The sequence below is a fragment of the Ochotona curzoniae genome, unplaced genomic scaffold (assembly GCF_017591425.1).
Source record: "Ochotona curzoniae isolate NIBS_2020 unplaced genomic scaffold, NIBS_Ocur_1.0 contig_2723, whole genome shotgun sequence".
NCBI lineage: Eukaryota > Metazoa > Chordata > Mammalia > Lagomorpha > Ochotonidae > Ochotona > Ochotona curzoniae.
The window spans coordinates 5940115-5960754 of NW_024465573.1; the positions used below are offsets into that span (position 1 = coordinate 5940115).

Here is a 20640-nt window from a genome sequence, read left to right on the forward strand (position 1 = left end):
CTTGGTCAGACTTGTTAGCAGTAGCGTATTTTAGTGGCTTTTCCTCTTTCTTGTTTTCTGTTTTATTGAGATAGTCTTCTTCCTTTGGATCAGAATAGTTAGTCTAGCTAGTTACACTTTAGCCAGAGGCAGTCAGTCCCCTTGCAATCCCTTTTGAGTTTTAGGTAGCTCAGAGTAACTGATTAGTTAGTGTTTGTGAATAGAGAGTGCAGTTTAGAGAGTGTAGAGAGGGAAGGCTGGCCATGCGTCTCCCCTGGGTCTTCCACCCCCAGCTTCCTGGTTACCAGTTTGGAGAGATTCTGGGCCAGGGCGGCTTTGGCGTGGTGAAGCTCGCCCACCAGCTGGCCACGGGCAGGGCCGTGGCAGTGAAGATCGTCGGGCGGCCACACCTGATAGCCCGTTGGCATTGGCGGGGTGCGGCCCAGGAAGCGAGGTTGATGCGCAGCCTGGTGCATGAACACATCGTGCAGCTGCTTGATGAGAAGAAGAAAGGCAGGTTTACGTTCCTGGTTATGGAACTAGCCAGCAGGGGTACCCTCTTTCGCTACGTGATGCAGAAGCACGGCCTGGAAGAGTCCGAGGCCCGCCCACTGTTCGCCCAGATCCTGTCGGCGGTGGAGTACTGTCACGCCAATCGCGTGGCGCATATGGATCTCAAGCCAAGCAACATATTGTTGGACTCCAAAATGAATGTCAAACTGGCTGACTTCGGGCTAAGCCAACGGGTGGCCGAGGGGAAGCGCTTAAGGGGCCCTTGTGGGACCCGGGAATACTGTGCCCCGGAAGTGCTTTCCATGCAGTTATATGATCCGTTTCAGGCGGACATGTGGAGTTTGGGGGTAACCCTCTTTGCAATGCTGACGGCAACGTTGCCCTTCCGTGGGAGGAATGCAGTGGAGCTGCAGCAACGCATCGAGTCCGGCAGCTACGTGCTGCCCCGGCCCTACAGCCGGGCCCTGAAGGCGCTTCTGCGCTCCCTGCTCAGGGTGGAGGCCTGGGCCAGGTACAGGGCCGAGGTCGCCAGGGCGCATTGGTGGTTTGGTCCCAGCCGCGAGGTGTGTCCCGAGAACTCTGTCACCCAAGTGGAGGTGCTGAATGTTCCCCTGGATCCAGAAGCCAGGCGGTACCTCGCGGAGCTCGACCTGCTGCCTGGCACTCAGAAAGAGAGGACGCCACACCCTGTGCCCTGGCACCCTGCACTCCAGCGGCCTTTGTTCTTGACGGACGCTTGGGACCATCTCAAGAAGTCGAGCTCGTCTTCGGTGTTGACCAGCAACGATGAGGTCTTCTTTTCCTGCCGCTCGTCTGTAACCACCCATTCCAGGGGGATCTCCAGTAAGTCTGACACCTGCCCCTCATCCCTGCCCCTCACCCCTGTCTTTACAAACCTGAATCCCAGGCTTCCCGAGGCGCCCATAACTTTGCTCTCTCTTACCAGGGCAGCTGCAGGAAGACAAGCGCTTCCTTCCCAGAGCATCCCACAAGGTGGCGTCTGAGATCCCCAGGAACCGCCCAGAGCCAGAAGTGTCAGCAGCAAGGAAGCCTGAAGAAGCTGGGACCCCAGCTGCTGCCAAGGAGCCGGCGCAGAGTGGCCAGGGGTTCTGCAGGAGGATCCTCAGGTTCCTGCAGCGGGCCTGCTGCCTTGGGCAGACCCCAGCCACAGGCCCCCGCCTGCGCTCCCGAAAAGTGGCCCCAGAAGGTTGCCTGCCAGGCAGGTGAAGATGAGTCTGGGGGCTGAGCTCCCTGAGAATCTCTAGTTTATTAAATAAAGGTCCTAATTGTTTGTATGGATCTAGTCTAGTGTGGTGTCTGTCCTCTCTGTGCACCTCGGCAGGGTCCTATGGTGTTGGCCAAAGGCTGCGTCTCAGAGGCTGAGGTAGTGAAGGCCCGAGGCTTGCAAAGGCCACGGGAGGGATGGGTTTTGAGGTCTCTCACAGCACACAGTCCAAGTCTGCGGTGATGGGCATTTCAGCAGAGCTGACAGAGTCCCCAGCCAATGTCTCCCCACATTGTCAATGGAGAACAAGACCTCCAAGGGCCATAGACTTCAACCTCATGGTGTGCAGGTCACCAGCTGTGCACTTCAACAGCTGCTGGGTGAATAGGGCAGCAGAGTCATGTGGCTGCATGCCTGGCACGCCCTGGGTGAGGCAGACAGGCAGAAACAGGCCAAGTACCTGTGGGCTCTCTGCCAGGTGTGCAGGTCAGCTGGGGGTCTGGTAGTACCTTGGCTTTTCAAAGTTGTCTGTGCATAGAGTTGGGGCTGTACCCGCTCTAGCTGAAGCAGATGGTCACGCCATAGTTGGACAACTTCTGATAGTGGCATGGAATAGTGACTCCAGAGAAATGTCAAGGTCACCTCCATGAGGGAAAAATGTTTCATGGGGGTCCTAAAGGGATCAAGTGTGGGTTGTGTGCAGAGCACACGTGGGTGACCTGCCCACTCATCTCGTAGCTGCCATCGTCATGTCTTCTGGAAACACCAGGTTCTGCTGGCCTGAGTACCTAAAGGTCTGCTCCACAGAGAGGCAAGCCCTGTAAGGAGTCCCAACATGGCCTGGGGGAGGCTCCCAGAAGGCTCAGCTTGCTTGATGGCTCTGCTGAGCTTCCTGGCTGGACAGTATCCGATGTCTGGCTCTGAAACATGACAACATTTAGTGCTTTGGGAGCTGTGGCACACAGCAGTTCTGGGATGTGTGGCGCAGGTCCAGACCTTGACTTGCCTAAATCCTGGGGACAGTTGATGGCAGCATTCAAATAGCTGGCAAGCAGGCAGTGGCAGATGGCATGGCATCAGTTTCCTGGCATTTATTTCCATGGAGGGCAGGAAGCATGAGGTTTTTAAGCAGTCGTAAGTGGCCTGGGGTCTCTCCAGCCAGCTAAGGCTGCCCTGCATGCAGAGAGCAGAGCTGTAGATGGGAAACAACAGTCTGCAGTAGGATGTTGGGCTGGCGGGCTTGTTGTCCCATCAGGACCCCGAGCGGAATTTCTCTGTGTCTAGCTGTGTAGTGTGTGGACTACTAGCACTGCTGTCCTTCAAGTCCATGCTTGGCTCTGCTCTGTCCCCTTTAGGGCAGGACTCAGCTCCTCCTCTGACATTAGGGACCTCCTTCCCCTTCACACACACACACACACACACACACACACACACACACACACACACACACTGAGCCATCTGGTTTTCTCTGAGACTTTGCATGTGCTTTTTCCTCTCTGGGACACCACAGGCTCACCAAGCCAGAAGCTCAGAACTCCATCATGGTCAGGAACCCACGTACTTGTGCCATTAGCTGCTGCCGCCCAGAGTGGGAATCTGTAGGAAGCTATAATTGAAAGCATCATCAGGACTTGAACCCTGATACTCTGGCATGTAGCATCCGTGCCTGTCAAACAGAGGTTTAATAGACACCACACCTCTCCAAGGTTTTTTTTTTTTTTTAAGAAACTGCTACAAATTGGCAGGCTTGTATGGGGTTACAATCTTCTGATCCTGAATCTTTAAATATTCAGCACATACAAACATGTTGTCATATGATACAAAGCCATAATCACACAGAGATTGCCTTGAAGTGTGTCGTGCCCCAGGCTGGCACACTGCGCCACTGGCAGAGCAGTCAGTTACAGACATGGTAGTTATGATTTTGCCCTGGGAGGATGGGTTTGGGATGTGTCAGTCAGGGGACCGCTGAGGAAGCACATTCCAGGTGAGGAATGACTTCTGGGGGACTTCCATGGATGGAGCCATTGCAACCACAGGTAAATGAGGAGGGTTGAAGCCAGCTGGTTTGGAAAGGGGAAGCTGGAGAATGTGTTTGGGCAGATTAGGACACCTGCTGACGTGGGAGATCTGGGCTGGGTTAGCTTGTATTGATCACAGATCACTAACACGCGGAAAGCTATGGATGGGGGCCTAATAGAACTAGGCCACTGTATCCACCAGTGAATATCATGTCAGGGTGTGGGCCATGATAGGCTGGGCCATGACACTAACCCTTATGCAAGAGAACCAGGTCTTGGTGCAAATTCTGTGAGGAAATTTGTGGTATCTTCCCTGTGGGAATGTAATACCTGCTGGTATGTGTGAGAGCTGGGGTAGTGATAGACCAAGCTAGGCATGACCATGGAGCTCACCAACACTTACGGGAACTGTGGTTCTGAATAGGCCAGATTGGTCCAAGCTTCAGCATAGGCACACCCAAGGATTGGGTAGAGCTGTAGCCCAGGACGCAGCATCCACTAGTACTCAAAGGGTGAGGCTAGGGGTAGACTATGCTATGTTGGTCCCTGGTAGGATGAGATCTGGTTGGAGCAACTACCAGTACATGCAGGATTTATATCTTCAAGTTGGCCAAGTTTTAGAGTTAAGGAGATGCCCTTGCTGGGCTGTGGTTCCCACTAGTGAGCATGAGAGCCATAATTAGGATGGTGAACTGGGCTGAACATGGCTGCAATATCCCTCAGTATGTGTGTGTGTGTGAGCTGGGTCTGGGTTAGGCTCTAGCACCTGCTGAATCATGTGAGAGCCAGGTCTGGGGGTGGGCCAGGTTGGGATGGGCTGTAGCACTCACTCGTGGGACCTGGAATGGGTGTGGGTTAGTCAGGCAAGGCTGCTGCACCTGCCGGTAAATGGCAGGACAGAAGGTGGTCAAGTCAGGCCGGGCCAAACACGCACCCGTATGTGTGAGATCTGCAAACGCGAGGTGACCTGATAGAAGAGCTTAGGTAACTCCTCTGTCAGGACAAAATCCCTACTGATGAGCATGAAAGCTGAGACTGGGAGCAGTCCAGAACTAAATGGGTTACAGTACACTCCTGTGTATGTGGGAGTCAGGCCTAGGGCAGGCCAGGGGGGCCAGTTCACAGTATCCAGGAGCCAGGAGGCCACTGACCCTATGGGTCTCTGATGCAGGTGCAGAGCCCCAAGGCTTTGGGCCAATCTAAATTGCTTTCTCAGGTCAAAAGCAGGGAGCTGGATGGGAAGTGAAATAGGTGGGACATGAACTGGCAACCGTATGTGATGTCTGCACCTGCAGGTGGAGTATTAGCCAGTTGAGCCATCACATCAGTCCCAGATCAGTCTTTATTTATTTATTTATTTTTAAGGTTTATTTCTATTGGAAAGGCAGACTTACAGAGAGAAGGAGATAGGAGCTGGGATCCTCTTCCAGATCTCCCAAGTGGGAGCAGGATCTCAAGGCTTTGGGTCATCCTCCTCTGCTTTCCCAAGTCACAAACAGGGAGCTGGATAAGAAGTGGAGCAGCTGGCACATGAACCAGCGCCCATGCAAATTCGGCACTTGCAAGGGGATGATTAGTCAGTTGAGCCACCACATTGGCCCCAGATGAGTGTGTTTTTAAACTGAATGTTTTTAACAGGGCATGTGTGAGGTAAATTTCTATTTTGCTGTCACCTAGGCTACCTTCCCCTGCAAGAATTGCCAGGTCAAAATCACATGTTGAATAATGCGTTTGTCCTTTTTCAGTTTTAAACATTTATTTGTTTGTTTATTAGTTTGTTCATATATAAAGCAGAATTCAGGAAAGAGAGAGAAAGAGAGAGAGAGAGAGAGAGAGAGAATCTTCCTTCCCACGGTTCACTCCAAATGGCTATAATTTCCAGGCCTGGGCCAATCTGAAACCAGAACCTAGGAGCTTCTTTTGGGTCTCCCAGATTGGTGCAAGGGCCCATTCCTTGAACCATCTACTGCTGCTTTCCTAGGCTCATTAGCAGGAAACTGGATCTAAGGCACAGCAAGTGCAGCCTAAACCGGAGCTCATGTGGAATTCCAGCATAGCAAAATGTAGCTGAAATGCTAGAACATAGTGCCCACCCAGAGTGATCTATTCCTTACCACCACTTTGGAATGCCTTCTCTGTTACATACAGATGTCTACATAGGCGTATGTCTGTGTCTGGCCTCTTGATTTTGCACATACTTTATTATGCATTCTAAGTTGAATATCACAGTTTGGTGATATTCAGAGCTCACCCCTACAAATGCTTTGAAGGAGCCTTTTTTATTGCAGTATCTGATTCACCACCTGTCAGCTCTATCACAATCAGCAAGCTACTTGATTTATTTATGACTCAGTTTTTCCATTGGAGAAGTGGGATTAATGAGAGTTCCCTACAGAATCATTTCCAAGATTTGATGAGGTTTTCATTCGGAATATTTTATATCAAGTGTGAGCATTTTTAAACAATACATATATAGAGCAGTTATCCCCAATGAAAAGATAAGTAAAAAAGAGAGGAGGAAGACAAAATAAAGGATATGACAAAATAAAGGATAGTATCATGGTAAGTATTTCTCCTATATGACAAATAGCTAAGATCCTGAACACAGGAACAAATATAAAGACCAAGAGTACAGTAGAAAAATGGACCAAATACTTCAATAGATATTTCATGAATTTGAACAATTAAACAGAAGAGATGAGCAGCCATGGAGAAGAATGAAACAAGTTATATCAAAAAAATCAACTTTTTAAAAAGTTGAGGGAACATGATCTTTCTGAAAATATATTTCTTCTTTTGACATAAAGCAGAAGTTTACAGCTTTCCCTTTCCATAGTCACAGTGTCAGAATCACTACTGTGGGGACGTTGAAAAACAAAATAGGATTACATGATTCAGCACTGAGTTACCAAGACAGTTGATCTGATCCTGGGCATGTCTGAGAGATTAACAGGAAGGCAGCATATAGTGCTGGCACACTCTTCACACAGAGAAAATTCATGTCATGAGGGTCAGGCTACTAGATTTTTCCCATGCTACTTAGAATGGTGTGTGATTCCAAACTTAAAAAGAAAATCCCATGTTGGACTTTCACTTTCTGTGCTTGCTGGGTTACAGACTGGGCACAAACCAGCATTCTATCTTGGTAAGGTCTCCAGGTGGTTCTGGGATGCGCTTAGGTTTGGAAAGCAGTTGTCCCTGGAGGTTCTCAACTAATTAAACCAGAATCTCTGCGAGTAGTACCTAGGCACCAGCACTGTGTTTAATGAAATTCCCAGGGGCACTGGAATCAGGCATAGCAGTCAAAGTTAAGAATCATTGCCTCAGAGTAACCCAGTCTGTCACGGAGGCTTTCAACAGAATTGGATCAGCTGAATTTTAAGGGACATCTGACAAAGCTGCTTTTACTACAATTGACGTGGTAAAAATATATTTTTTTTTCTTGCTCTTGAACCAGTTCAGAACAGTCAGCCTTTGATTCACCTAGTAAATTATGTGGACCTGGGGAACTTAGGAATAGCACAGAGTGCAGGCCGGGCTGTCCAGGCAGGCTGTCCAGGGAGGCTGTCCAGGAAGGGTCTTTTCCTTATCAGCATAGCCGGAGCTGTGGTGTGCGGTTATGGATGACAGTGGAAGTGCCCATAATTAAGGTCTGTGTAGGAGACGCTCTGCCTTTCTCTTGCTAGGGATTCTGATGTAAGACGAACCTCAGGCCAGTGTGTTAACTGATGGGGACCCAAGGCTTGCTGTGGATGGTGTTCAAGGGGCAGAGAAGATTCTGTTGCAACTGGAGTAAACGTTTGTAACACCGAGGTGAAAAGACGTAGGTAATAGTAATGGAGGACGCCTGGAAGCCGTTCTCACTGCTGTCTTGAACCTCACATTGGCTGCCATAAACTAGAAGAGTTGTGACTAAGCATAGTCCTGAAAGTAGACAGCTGCTTCTCTGAGTTCTCCCACTGTATCACCTCTGTCACTTGACGTTTCTGCACCGTCAGGAAATGGCTCTCAAGTGATTTACACCAAAGTGATGCTTGTAATGAATGCAGCCAACTGTCCCTGGGCTTCAGCTACTTGCTGTATTGTCACCAGGCTGTGAGGCAGCCTTTCTCGGCATGGCTCCAGGGCTGCAACCGCGCTCCTCGCTTACATCAAAGGGAGGGTGATTTCCAGTGCAGTCTGACTCTACCACTGTGCCACTTGCACCCTTGGTTGAGAAGCTCTCCATAGGCGATGACTCTGGATGGTGATAAAGGCTCTGTCTTCATAACGCCTTCCCAGTTCCCTCCCGCACAGCCTGTTGTTTTCTTTTCCAGGTGCAGAAAGTAAACAATGATGTTGTTGAAGTGGCTCCATATTCTTTTCTCCATTCACAAACCAAGCCCATCCACATACTTATTCTTTCTGTATGTTTCATGTGTTCTTGTGGATGATCACAAGTCCAAGGACACATTTTTATATTATATCTATTTCTTATTTCTATTTCTGCTTCTATTTCGATGTGGCCATTGCTTTTATCACTATCTCCACAGGCCCACTAAATTACGTTTTTGGAAAAAAATTAGTAGGCCTTATTTTTGAGAGCAGTTCACAGCAAATCTGAGTAATGGTAGGTCCCGTACACCCCTTTCCACTGCATGTGCATAGCCCCCTCCCATTGTCAACATTCTTCCACCACAGTTGTGTATTTGTTATCCTCAGTAAACCACATATATAGAGCTGTCATCCAAAGCACTAAGTTTACAATAAGGTTCTTGGTGTTGTACCTGCTGCGGGTTTGGACAAATGTGTATTTGACAACAATATCACACAGAGAAGTTCCACTGTCCCAAAAGTCTCCATGTTCCACCACTAGATTCTTCTCTAACCCTGGAGCTAATTACTGCAGCCACAGTTTTGACTTCTTAAGAATGTCGGGCCCAGCGTGGTGGCGCAGTGGTTAAGGTCCTCGCCTTGCACGCCCGGGATCCCATATGGGCGCCAGTTCTATCCTGGCAGCCCCGCTTCCCTTCCAGCTCCCTGCCTGTGGCCCGGGAAAGCAGTCGAGGACAGCCCAAGGCTTTGGGACCCTGCACCCGCGTGGGAGACCCAGAAGAGGCTCCTGGCTTCAGACCAGCATAGCATTGGCCGTTGCGCTCACTTGGGGAGTGAATCATCGGATGGAAGATCTTCCTCTCTGTCTCTCCTCTCTGTATATTTGCCTTTCCAATAAAAAAAAAAAAAAAAGAATGTCATATAGGGCACGGCGTAGCTGCCTAACGGCTAAAGTCCTCGCATTGAATGCACCGGGATCCCATATCAGCGCCGGTTCTGATCCCGGCAGCTCCGCTTCCATCCAGCTCCCTGCCTGTGGCCTGGGAAAGCAGTCAAGGATGGTCCAATGCTTTGGGATCCTGCACCACTGTGGGAGACCTGGAGGAAAGGTCCTGGCTCCTGGCTGCGGATTGGCTCAGCACCAGCCGTTGCACTCACTTGGGGAGTGAATCATTGAATGGAAGATCTTCCTCTCTGTTTCTCCTCCTCTCTGTGCATCTGACTTTGTAATAAAAATAAATAAATCTTTTAAAAAACAATGCCATATAATTGGGATTATATGATGTCAGATTGACTTCTTTCACCTAATAATGGGCATTTGAGTTTTTTCTGTGTCTTGTGGCTTGATAGACCATTTATTTTTACAGTTGAATAACGTAACACTATATTTCTATACCACATCTTCAATTCATGTGTTGAAGGACATCTTGATTGCATCCACATTTTGGAAATTATGAATAAAAATGTTATATCTATGTACAGATTTTGTGGAAATGAATGTTTTAAATAAATTTGGGGAAAATATCAGAGTGCTTGATTCCTGGATTTAGTAGGATAACAGTACGTTTAGTTCTGTAAGAAATTGCCAAATTGCCTTGCACTCGTTAATTTTACATTTTTTTTCTCATGATCTACCCACATGTTTGTGCAAAGGGTCATAATGCTTGTTTGTAAATTCTATTTTTTGTCATGTCTGGCCTCGTTGTATTGTTATCAGGGAAGATCAAGCTTTCATAAACAGTCAGGAACCAGAAGAGCCAACCTTCTTTTGACCTCCTCCATTGGCTGGTTGAGTGATCTTCAATAAAGTAGCTTTTCCTTCTAATTCTCCGCTCCTTTATTTTGGCAAAGGGAGCTCTCAGCCACCTTGCACCTGTGCTGGAGTTGGTGCCCAGGAAGTTCAGATTATTGCAAGGATCTTGGCTATTACTAATACATATAAGCCTAAAATTGTAAGATACATATCAGAAACTGTAGTTAAATGGAGCATTTACTGGTGTCTGATAATGAGATTGCCCTAGGTTTAAAAAATATATTAGTTATGGGTTTTGGCTAACTACCTAGCACACTGAATTATTCATGAAGATTACCATTACATACTCACTCTCTCTTTTTTTTTATGTTTAGGCAGTTCGTTAGGCAGTCTTTTTCAAATATCTAGAAATGAATTCACCATAATATTTATTTGATGGGACTGTGGTCAGATATAGATTCAAAGCTTCTTTCAGTATTTGTATTCCCTAATTGTAAATAGCAATCCACTAGCAATTGCTAGTTACAGGGACTGGTTACAGGGACATGTGGGGAGGAAGACAGTTTGAGTTGAACATACTGGGAGGAACAGGCTCTGCTTCAGCGGCTTTGCAGACCCCACTCTTTCAGCAGCCTCCAGACAGATACAGGGCGTGTATCTGTGACCACCAGCAGTGTCTTTTCTCACTGTGTCAGCGAGTGCTAGATGTTATGGAGATAACCAACTCTAGGGAGCACCAAGTGGGGGAGAGCACAGCAGAGCCCTGTAGACAGAGGGTAATCATCAGAGCTGACACCCCTAGAAAATGTATTGCTAGCATTTCTGGGTTGCTGCATTTTTACACCTTGTTCTAGTGCCCTGATATCCCACACTGTCAGTATCTAGTTGTTTAGGATCCACTGCTTCCCCTGCTCCATGACTAATGTCCAAGCACACAGAATATCTTTCATCAAAATCTTTTCCTTATACCAACCTTCAGGGCCTCTTTTTAAAAGATTCATACTGTTTCTGTCTATGTATTCCACGGATTATCCATTCACTAATCAAATGTTTACATAGAACAAACTGTATTGGGTACTGTCTATGGAATTGAGTACACAGCAGTGAAAAGTAAGTTTTAACTCTCTTGGAGCTTACAGTATGATTATAAAAGTGGCAAATAACACTATGTCATGTAGTTACTTGGTCTATGAGTTGATGGTCAGAGTGACAGGAACTGCTTTATTTGATCAGCTTGTCTATGAAGTCCTTCTGGGGATGTAGTGTTCAAGTGAGCCAGGTGGATAATGGAGAGGATCATCTTCGTGAACAGAATGCGATCAAGTGCAAATGTCTTGAGGTGGTAGCATATGCCACAAAATATCAAAGAGGCTGGATTATGAGAGCAGGGAGGAAGAGCCAAAGCTGTAGTCCAAAGGGGGTGGTGGCAGGTGCAAATATCTTAACCAAGTTAATGCATTCTCTTCCAGAAAACCACTGAGGCGCATGGAGTGGTTGGTGTTTACAGTAAGATGAAAGTGGAAAAATTGGAGAACAACAGAACGTTTTGGGGTACTCATAATTCACAACCAACCTTGCAAATGACTCTATCCTTCCAAGTAACTGCAAATCCTATGAAAGCAGGAAATGTAATTTTTGGTTCCCTACTGTGCCAGCTAAGATGACATGTGTCTGATTCATACTAGGTAATTCCTAATTGTGTTGAGTTAGGTTAGGTTTTAGCAAGCATGGTAGGTTTCTGGCATTCACCTTGTTAACAACGCCCATTTCAGCTATTTATGAGTAACCTAAAATCAATGATGTGCAGTCAATACCTTGGAATTTCGCTGAGGGTCATTTTTGAATATAAAGAGAACTATGAAACCGGTGTGAAGGGAGGAGACACTTAGACCTGGGGTGCCTGCAGTAGGAATTCCTTGGGAAAGGAGTTCCCAAGAGAAAATTCAGGAATCAAAGTCAGAAGCCGATTTGGAGTGGGAGGCAAATGCAAAAGAGACCCCTGGCTCAAGAGAAATATATTACAATACATATAATATGTAGAAAAGTGCTAAGGTTGAAATGTTCAAAGATCTCAGGATCCCTTCTTTGTGATGTTAAGTGTCTACTGAAAAAGATTTCCCTATACTGGAAAAGCTAAACCAAACTTTGCTCTCTTGTAATGACATCACCTTGATTGTTCTTATACATGATCATCTAGAATTTTAAGCACTTTATTTTACCTATAGTTTATTTCATTTATCAGATCAAATTAACTTGATTTATCTTACTTTGTGTGTGTATGGTAAGCACTCAAATAATATTGCTGACCAATGAATAAATAACCAAAATCATCAAAAAAAATGAAAAAAGAGGCTAGCATCATTAGAAGTAATTAAGCAAATGAATAAATCCCTCTTATATCTTACAGCAATATTTTGCTCACTAATTTTACTTAAAGTTTTATTTCTTTATCTGAAAGGCAGAGTTAGAAAGACAGAGGAAGACATAGAGATCAATATCTTCCATCTCCCTGTTCGCTCCCCAAATGGCTACAATAACCAGGACAGGGCCAGGCCAAAGCCAGGAGCCAGGAGCTTTATTTGGGTCTCTCTTGTTGGTATAGGAGCCAAGGGACTTGGGCTATCCTCCACTGCATTCCCAAGTGCATTAACAGGAAACAGGATTGAAACTGGAGAAGCTGGGACATAAAACAACACTCAAATGGGATGCTAGTGTCATAGGCAGTGGTTTAGCCTGCTATTCCATGACATGGTTCCACATTAATTCTTAAAATAATATATCCAGTTCTAAGTAAGGGGTAACTTAAAAGATAACTCTAAGAGATAATCTGAAGCCTCAGAGGATAATTTCTATCTCTCATTTCATAAAATAATTTCTTTAATGTGTCCATTCAGTAAGCATGTTAAGCATTCTCTCCACGCTGAGAATTGTACTAGATGCTAAGGATGGAGCACAATTCAAATCTCAAAGTCTTCTGGGTGGGAGACAAGGACAAGCACTCAGGCAGCTTCACTATGGCGCAACTTTTTGCCAAAAAAAACATAGGAACGAATTATCTCTCGGGAGCAGCCAGCTTGAAGTACAGGATCAACAAGTGAGCTCCAACCCTGGACACTTGAGAACCCTCTCAACCACTTCTGTACATCTTGCCTGATAAATGGACCCATATCTAGAGAGTAACAACTGTGCCAAGGATCCAGATTCTCTTCCTATTGGTTCTGCTAGAAAGTGGTTGTCACTTCTTTTCAAATCTCTCCCTTCTTCTGGTTCTTTGAAGGAGGGGTAGCATTTAAATTTAGTTTCCTATGCCCTATTCTCTTTCTACCGTCTACCCTGATATGGGCTGAAGATCATAGTACCAATATCAGTACAGACTACATTGAAGTTCATATGTTGAGGCTATAATCTCCACTGAGATAATCTTTACAGAAAGGGACCTTTGAGAAGTGGATAGGCTCCATGTACGGAACCTTCATGAATGGGATTAAGGCCATAAGAGACACAAAGGACAAGAATTCTCTCCCTGCCCTGAGACTACACCAAGAAAGTGGCTATTATAAACCAAAAAGAGGGCCTTCATCAAGACTTAGCATAGTGGCACCCCGGCCCCAGACTTCCAGCACCCCACTACTGTGTGAAGTGAATGTGTGTTGTTTAAGCCATCTGGTCAATGAGAATTAGTTGTTAATTCCATTCAGGACATTTGGGAAGTGAACTAACAGATGGGAGTTCTGCGTGTCTCTTTCCCTCTCTCTATCAGCTTATCAAATAAATAGCACAAATTGAAATAAATGAGTGATGTTCACACTGGAGACAAGGAGAAAGGTAAGAAGAGGGGACTAATGTGATGAGGACACATTGTGGCCAGCCTACCATAGCTGAAAACTTCAGCTGTCACTCTGTGTGCCTCATTCATTGCCTCTTTCAAGAACTTAGTATGCAGAGTAACGCAGTGATAGCTTCACCTCAGCTCTACCAGAAACTATTTGGGTTTTCCCTTAAAATTTTTTTATTTTCATGTACTTGAAACACAGAGTGAAGAAAAGGGAGGGAGGGGAGAAAAGGAAGAGAGAGAGGGCGGGGAGAGGGAGAGAAAGAGAGATCTTCTATCCACTGACTGCCAAATGCCTGAACAGCTGGGGCTGAGCTAAAATGAAATCTGGAGCCTGGAACTACATCCAGGTTTCCCACGTGGGTGACAGGAGCTGAAGTGCTGAGGCCATAATCTACCACCTCCAAAGTACATTAAGAGAAAGCTGGACCAGACCCAGAGCCAGGTTCCTGCCATCCGTGTCAGAGACCCCAGTAGACTTCCTGCCTCCTGGAGTCAGCCTGACCCAGTACCAGTTGTTTAAGAATTTGGGGAGTGAACAAGTAGATGGAGGAATTTCTTTGTGTCTATCACTCTGCTTTTCAAATACATACATACATTCATATACACATAGATACATAAAACCTTAGGAGGTGTTACTTTAGCATAGTGTTTATCAGAGAGAACACACAAGTGAAGCTATTGTTGATATTTTATTATTATTGTTTTAATAGTGGTATTATTATTTATTACTTGTTGTTACTTTTAGGCTTAGAGGTTACAGACGTAGAGCTCTAGCTTCTTGTCAAATGGTGTGTCTCAGGCACCCTACAAGCTTGTTAAAAACACGGCTCAAACTGCAACCCAGACCCATGACTTGGCGTCTAGATTGCAGATGATCCAAGGCAAATTCAGGTTTGAGATGCACTGCTCTAGTGAGAGCTAGAGCTACTTCTAGCACTCTTTCTTCATCCACTGAAATCATACTTGAAGCACATCACTGCCTTGCTGCCCACTCTCCAGCCTTCAGAAATTTTGTCTTAATGGGCTGGGGTACAAAATGGGCTGGGATATAAATTCCACAGGTGGCAGTCTTATGAAATCAATGTTTACAAACACACACACCCAGCAACTGGACTGCAGAGTCAGGCTGCAGGGGAGCATGGGAGTTTAGTTTCCTCAGCTACAGCCAGTGAAAGTAATGACATGTTTTCTAAAGAGAAATATAAGGGGGCACAAAGAGGACACATTCTCTCCCCACCCCCACCACTCCCCAGTCTTCATTCCGGCAAGCTGGTCACGTGACAGGGCTCTGTGCCAGCTCCTTGGTGAACATTTCTGTTTCTCTTTGCTGCAGGTCACACCATCGGGCCGTGCTGGGTGGCTCTGTCTCTCCCACTTGGTCACTGTGCTGATGGTCCTGAGTTCTTCTGCAGGAAGAGCTTGGGTTTTCTTGAAATGGGAACCATCTCACCTCTTTCCGCAAAGGTGAAATTTTATGAGAACTAATCAGATTCTTCAATGTTGGCAGATAATTCAAGAAACGTAAAAATCTAAAGCAAACACTTCCAGAGTCCTGAATTGGCTCATGGATCCCTGAGGCACACTTTACACTTTGAACAGCCCATTTGAAACATGAAGCTTCGCTAAGCAACAGCAGCTTGACCTAAATGATCTCTCTACTCTGGGCACTAATAGAAAGAGTAGGAGACACTTGGAATTTTCTGTCATGTAGCCCAAGAGCGGTTTTGATGACGGTGAGTTGTTCTGGGCACATTTGTGGGACAAACCCTGTGCAAAAGGCACAGACACTCTCGGTCCTCTGTCCTCTTCCCAGCATCCCAGTGGCCCTCTCTGCCTGAACCAGAGAGATTAGGAGTTGTGCAGAATGTACTTCATCTTCCTGTGACAGGACTCAGGGAGAGTCTTCTCCTTTTCCTCCCCTCCCATGCAGAGCAGCCCCATCTTTGACAGGACTCCTTGTTTGCGGCTGACATGTCTCTGCTAGTGACCAAATGTTTCTCCCTCAATGTTCTCTTTATACAAGATGATGTGACTTGTGTTTGTTACTAATATTAGACTGGCAACAGATGCCCTCATTGTTGGGTCCCGGGCACACACAGGGCAGATTAGGAATCCAAAGACAAAGATCTCAAATGCTCAGGGGCTTTGATACTAGAATATGCTGAAAGCGGCAGTATTTTGGACAAAGGTTGGAGGACAGGCTTGTAAGAGACACAGGGGACTGAGTCAGTCTATCTATGTCAATGAAAAATGTAAGCATAGCTGGAGGGATAGGGAAAGAGGGGTATAAACTACCAAGAAGAAGGATCTTCATGTATTCACAATCAGCGACACTCAGAACCATGGTGCAAATGGTACTTGTCTATCAGCACTGGTGGGTAAAATTGGGTCCCAGGGTAATCACATAGGTTAAGGGGTTAGTAGGTATTTATTTATCATATAGGAGAGAGAAAGGGAAGGGAGTGGGGGAAGGAAGGAGGTCGTTTCCATCTTCCAGTTCACTCCCCAAATGTCCACAATGGCTGAGATTCACCTAAGTCAAAGCTGGTAGCTGAGAACTCAAATCAGGTACTCAATTACTTGAGCTATCACTTCTGCTCTCCACCTCACCCCTCCCCAAGTCTGCATTAGCAGGAAGCTGGATTCAGGAGCCAGTGCTGTAAACAGAATCCAGTTATATTCATATAGCATGTATCTATTCAAACACCTAACCCAAATGATAGCTATTTCCATGCCTGTGGTCAATCTCATGGTTCTTCCTGCTCCTTTCTGCTTCTGTTTGTCTTTTAGACAAACCCCAAGAAGGAGGTCATGAACTACAAGCCTTCTAAGTCTAACCAAAATCTCTCGGATTTTCTTTTCCCCTTCCTTGTCTTCACAATGCCCTCTTCCTAATACGGAATGTATTTTTTTCTTTCCTGAAACCTTGTGAAAGTCAATGTCATATACCAAGGTACAGAATGTGTCTCCTTGTCTCTTACATACCGCCACAGGCAGACATTGTTCTTAATGAGCATTCTCTGCCCCCAGTAGTTCTAGTGCTTTGCCCAATAATTGCTCAAAGTCAACGGATCAAGGACACTTTGGCCTCAGAGGGTTGTGTCGGAAAAGTTCCATACTTTAAAGCATAGAATTCAATAGGAATTAGATTATATGACATAAACTCTGCATCTTGTCAATTTATAAATTATTTAATCCTGCTGAAAGTAAAAGAGACTCTTAAAATACTTGCCTTGAAAGTTCCAGATGTTCAAATTTGCATTTCTTTCCCAAATGACAGTCACCTACTTGTAGAGATGGAAGAAAGGACATACATAATAGATGGCAATATGTTAGATCTTCTGCAATCATTAACTCATTTAATTTCATGTCAATAATATGAGGTAGATATAATTATTTCATTTTGTAGATGAGGGACTTCTGAGTGACAAAGCTGGGGTATGAGCCATGGCATAGCAGATTAAGCCTAGGCCTATAGTGTTGATTTCCCATGTAGGTGCCAGTTCAAGCCTTGACTGTGCCACTTTCAATTCAGCTACCTGCTAATGTGCTTGTAAAAGCAGCAGGAGATGGGCCCAAGTATCTGGGCCCCTGTACCTGTCTGGGAGACCTGTGGCCATTGCTTGTGACTCAGCTCCAGTTCTTACATCCATCTGGGGAGTGAACCAGCATATGAAAGAGCTCTCTGTCTCTCCTTCTCTCTGCAACTCTGCCTTTCAAATACATCTGTAACAATAACAACAACAACAACAAAAGTAACATCTCAGTTTATAAATGGCAGAGTTCAGATTTGAACCAAAGAATCTTGATAACCCAAACCTATGTTTTCTCCATGTGCCTGAACTTGTGGAATTCTTTTATAACGCCCCATACTGTTCCTTGAAGATGAAGAAAGGCACGTGTAGGCCTAAAAACAATTTAAATGTTTTCCCTTTTTGTCCAGTGATAAAAAATAAACTGCATTTCTTAAGCTCAGCAGTCATTACAATGAAATGGACAGTCAGGCAGGAGGTTCTCTGAATGAAATGTCTCCATGTCTAAATTGAAAATAGACATGGTCTGATGGAAAGCTTAGATTACAGTTTCTGGGAGTGCTGAGATTGATAATGGCTCTGACACATGCAAAGCTGGCTTTGTGGTGGAAGACACACTCCTCTCCCATGCCCTGTGCTCCTCTATCATGGAAATGGACCAAAAGGCCAGAAGGAGGCCCAGAGAAAGCATAACATCTTGACCCTCAAGCATTCCGCTGAGGACGGCATCTTCACCAACTGGGAGGACATGGGGAAGATCTGGCAAACACACTTTCTACAACAAACCATGTATGGCCCTGAGGAGCTGCCCATGCTGCTGACTAATGTCTCCCAACCCCCAAGGCTAACAGAGAGAAGATGACCCAGATCATGTTCCATACCTTCAACACCCTGGTCATGAACCTGGTCATCCAGGCAGTGCTATCTCTAAATACCCTGGTCTACATTATTGACATTGGATAGCCTTTGGTGATGGTGTGGCCTACACCATGCCCATTTACAAGGGGTATGTCCTCTCCCATGCCAACCTGCATCTGGACCTAGGGTGCATGACCTGACTGCAACTTCGTGAAGATCCTTACCAAGCTTCACCAACACAGCTGAGCTGATTATGAGTGACATCAAGGAGAAGCTGGACTTAGATCAGGAGATGGTCATGGCCGCATTCTCCTCATCCCTGGAGGACAGCCACTGCCAGAAACAAGTGATTCTATTGCCCTAAGGCACTATTCTAGCCTCCCTTCCAGGGCACAGAGTCATGTGGATCCACAAAGCCAGCTTCAATTTCATAATGAAGTACAAAGCAGATATCTGCAAGAGCCTGCATGCCAACATGGTGCTGTCTGGGGGCATCACCTCATACTCAAATATTGCCAACAGATTACAGGAAATCACCACTCTGGTGCCCGGGCACCATGAAGATCAAGATCATGGTGCCACCCACTTCCTCACCCCAGCACAAGTACTCAGTGTGTATTGATAGCTCCATTCTGCCCTCACTGATCACCTTATAGCAGATGTGGATTAACAAGCAGGAGTAGGACTAGTTCAGCCTCTTCAATGTGCACCGCAAATTTTTCTGCCATCAAATGCTGTAGCATTTGCTACATGAGCTGATTCAGAAATATTGATCTGCCCTGGCATGTGTATATGCCTCGTGCAAGCTTCAAGAAACTGCAAAAAGCATTTGGAAATAAATATGTCTTTGAAGCTTGTATCTGTTATCAGCACTGGATTGTAGAATGTGTTGCTGATTTTTTGCCCTTGGATTAAAATTAACTGTTCCCTTGGTGTCTGTCCCCATCTGGAAGTCTATTTGGTATTTACTGAATGAGTGATTATACTTCTCCTATGTCTACATCAGACTCTGGAGGAAAGAGATCTGCTGCTTAACTTTAACTGGGAGAGCCTTGTGAGAATGACTGAATCTCTTTCATTGACCCAGCACATCTCCCTAAGTATCCTAGGCCAGGTGAGCAGTCAGCTTGCATCTGGAAGACACACTGTGTCAGAACCTCACTGTCACGGGGTACTACAGACAGAATGAGTAACTGTTTTGGTGATCTAGGAGTCACAGGGACAAGTCAGTTCTGCCTAGGCTTGTCCTACAGTTGACAATTAGCTAAATTTATAGCGGCTTCCAAACTTTAATGGTGTATAATTTGCTTTTAAAAATCAAATGTTTTTGTCTTTTCATAAGTTTTGCAAAGACAGAGAGATGCAGAGGCAGAAAGAGATCTTCAATTGGCAGGTTCACTATCCAAATGCCTGACATAGCTGAAACTGAGCGTGCCCAGGACTCAGTCTAGGTGTCCCACAGGGGTGCTGGCAGTAACCCAGCTACCAAGGTCTGCCTCAGTAGGAGGCTAGAATTGGCAATGGAGCCAGGACCTGGAACTAGGCAGTCGGCCGTGGAGTGTGGGCATACCCAGGTACCATCTTAACCTCTGCACCTAATTCTGCTCCATATCATGCACCTGTAAGAGGTGTCTCACCTCACAGAGAAGCACAGATTAGAGTCATTGTTCTATTCCACAAAAACAATCTATCATTCAACTCTTCCCAGGCTTTTGCCCAGTGCATTCATTTGTACATAATGATCATGCCACATACAAAATTTTCTGTTTTTCTCATTTGTCTTTTCATTGCTAAAAATTTCATAGAAAAGTTTATCTTTTTTCAACCTGAAAGGATTTTAAACTTTATTCATAGAAAAATAATGTATATTTAGATTCATAAAATCAGAGAAGTTTAAAAAATCTAAAAGCAGAGATTTAAAACTAAACTTTCTGTGTGAGTGTGCCCTGGCATTGCTGGAACAATGTAAGACAGCAGACAGCAATGACAAGGACAGCACTTTTCTTAGCTCCTTGTAGATGGAATTGTAACTCCTCATGAAGAGTTGTGACATTATGGGAAAAACCATTCGGGCTGTGGGAAATGGGGAGAGGGGAATCCCAGACTATACAAAATTGTATAATAAATTTCAAAAATAAAAATTAAAAAAACTAAATGTTCTATGCTCCCAATGTGACATATTTAAGTATTTTGAAATGAAATATGTCATTAGCAAGAAGCAATATGCCAATGATGTTTCTTTCATTCCTTTTTTCTGATGTACCAGCATAGCATTCACTCATCTGTATGACTAACACATGAACAAATCCTTTTGTGGGCTAAAAGTTGGGCTGAATTAACGTGTGGAGTTGCTCATGTGGCTAGTCTCCAAAGGCCACTGAAGTATCACTGGAAATGTGATGATTTTCTTTCAAAATCTATAGTGCCCATCAGAAAGCTTATGTAAGATGAAATTGTCAGTTCTGGGTGTAAAATTTTTTGCTGTTCATCATTTTTTATAATAAATGTTTTTGACCAATCTTTTGGATAAACCTCACATGCATGAATTCCAGTTTGTTTCGACAACAAACTTACCTTTTAATTCTATTTACTTGAGCTATTTGCGGTTC

At 45.3% G+C, this 20640-nt stretch overlaps 1 protein-coding gene across 1 annotated transcript; it reads left to right on the forward strand.

The window, feature by feature from the left end:
- Positions 1-242: 242 nt before the first annotated feature.
- LOC121153958 (serine/threonine protein kinase OSK1-like) lies at positions 243-18395 on the forward strand. The gene is made up of 3 exons (XM_040976716.1): positions 243-1335; positions 1439-1715; positions 18248-18395. The coding sequence occupies exons 1-3, from the start codon at positions 243-245 to the stop codon at positions 18393-18395; spliced, it is 1518 nt and encodes a 505-aa protein (XP_040832650.1).
- Positions 18396-20640: the final 2245 nt, after the last annotated feature.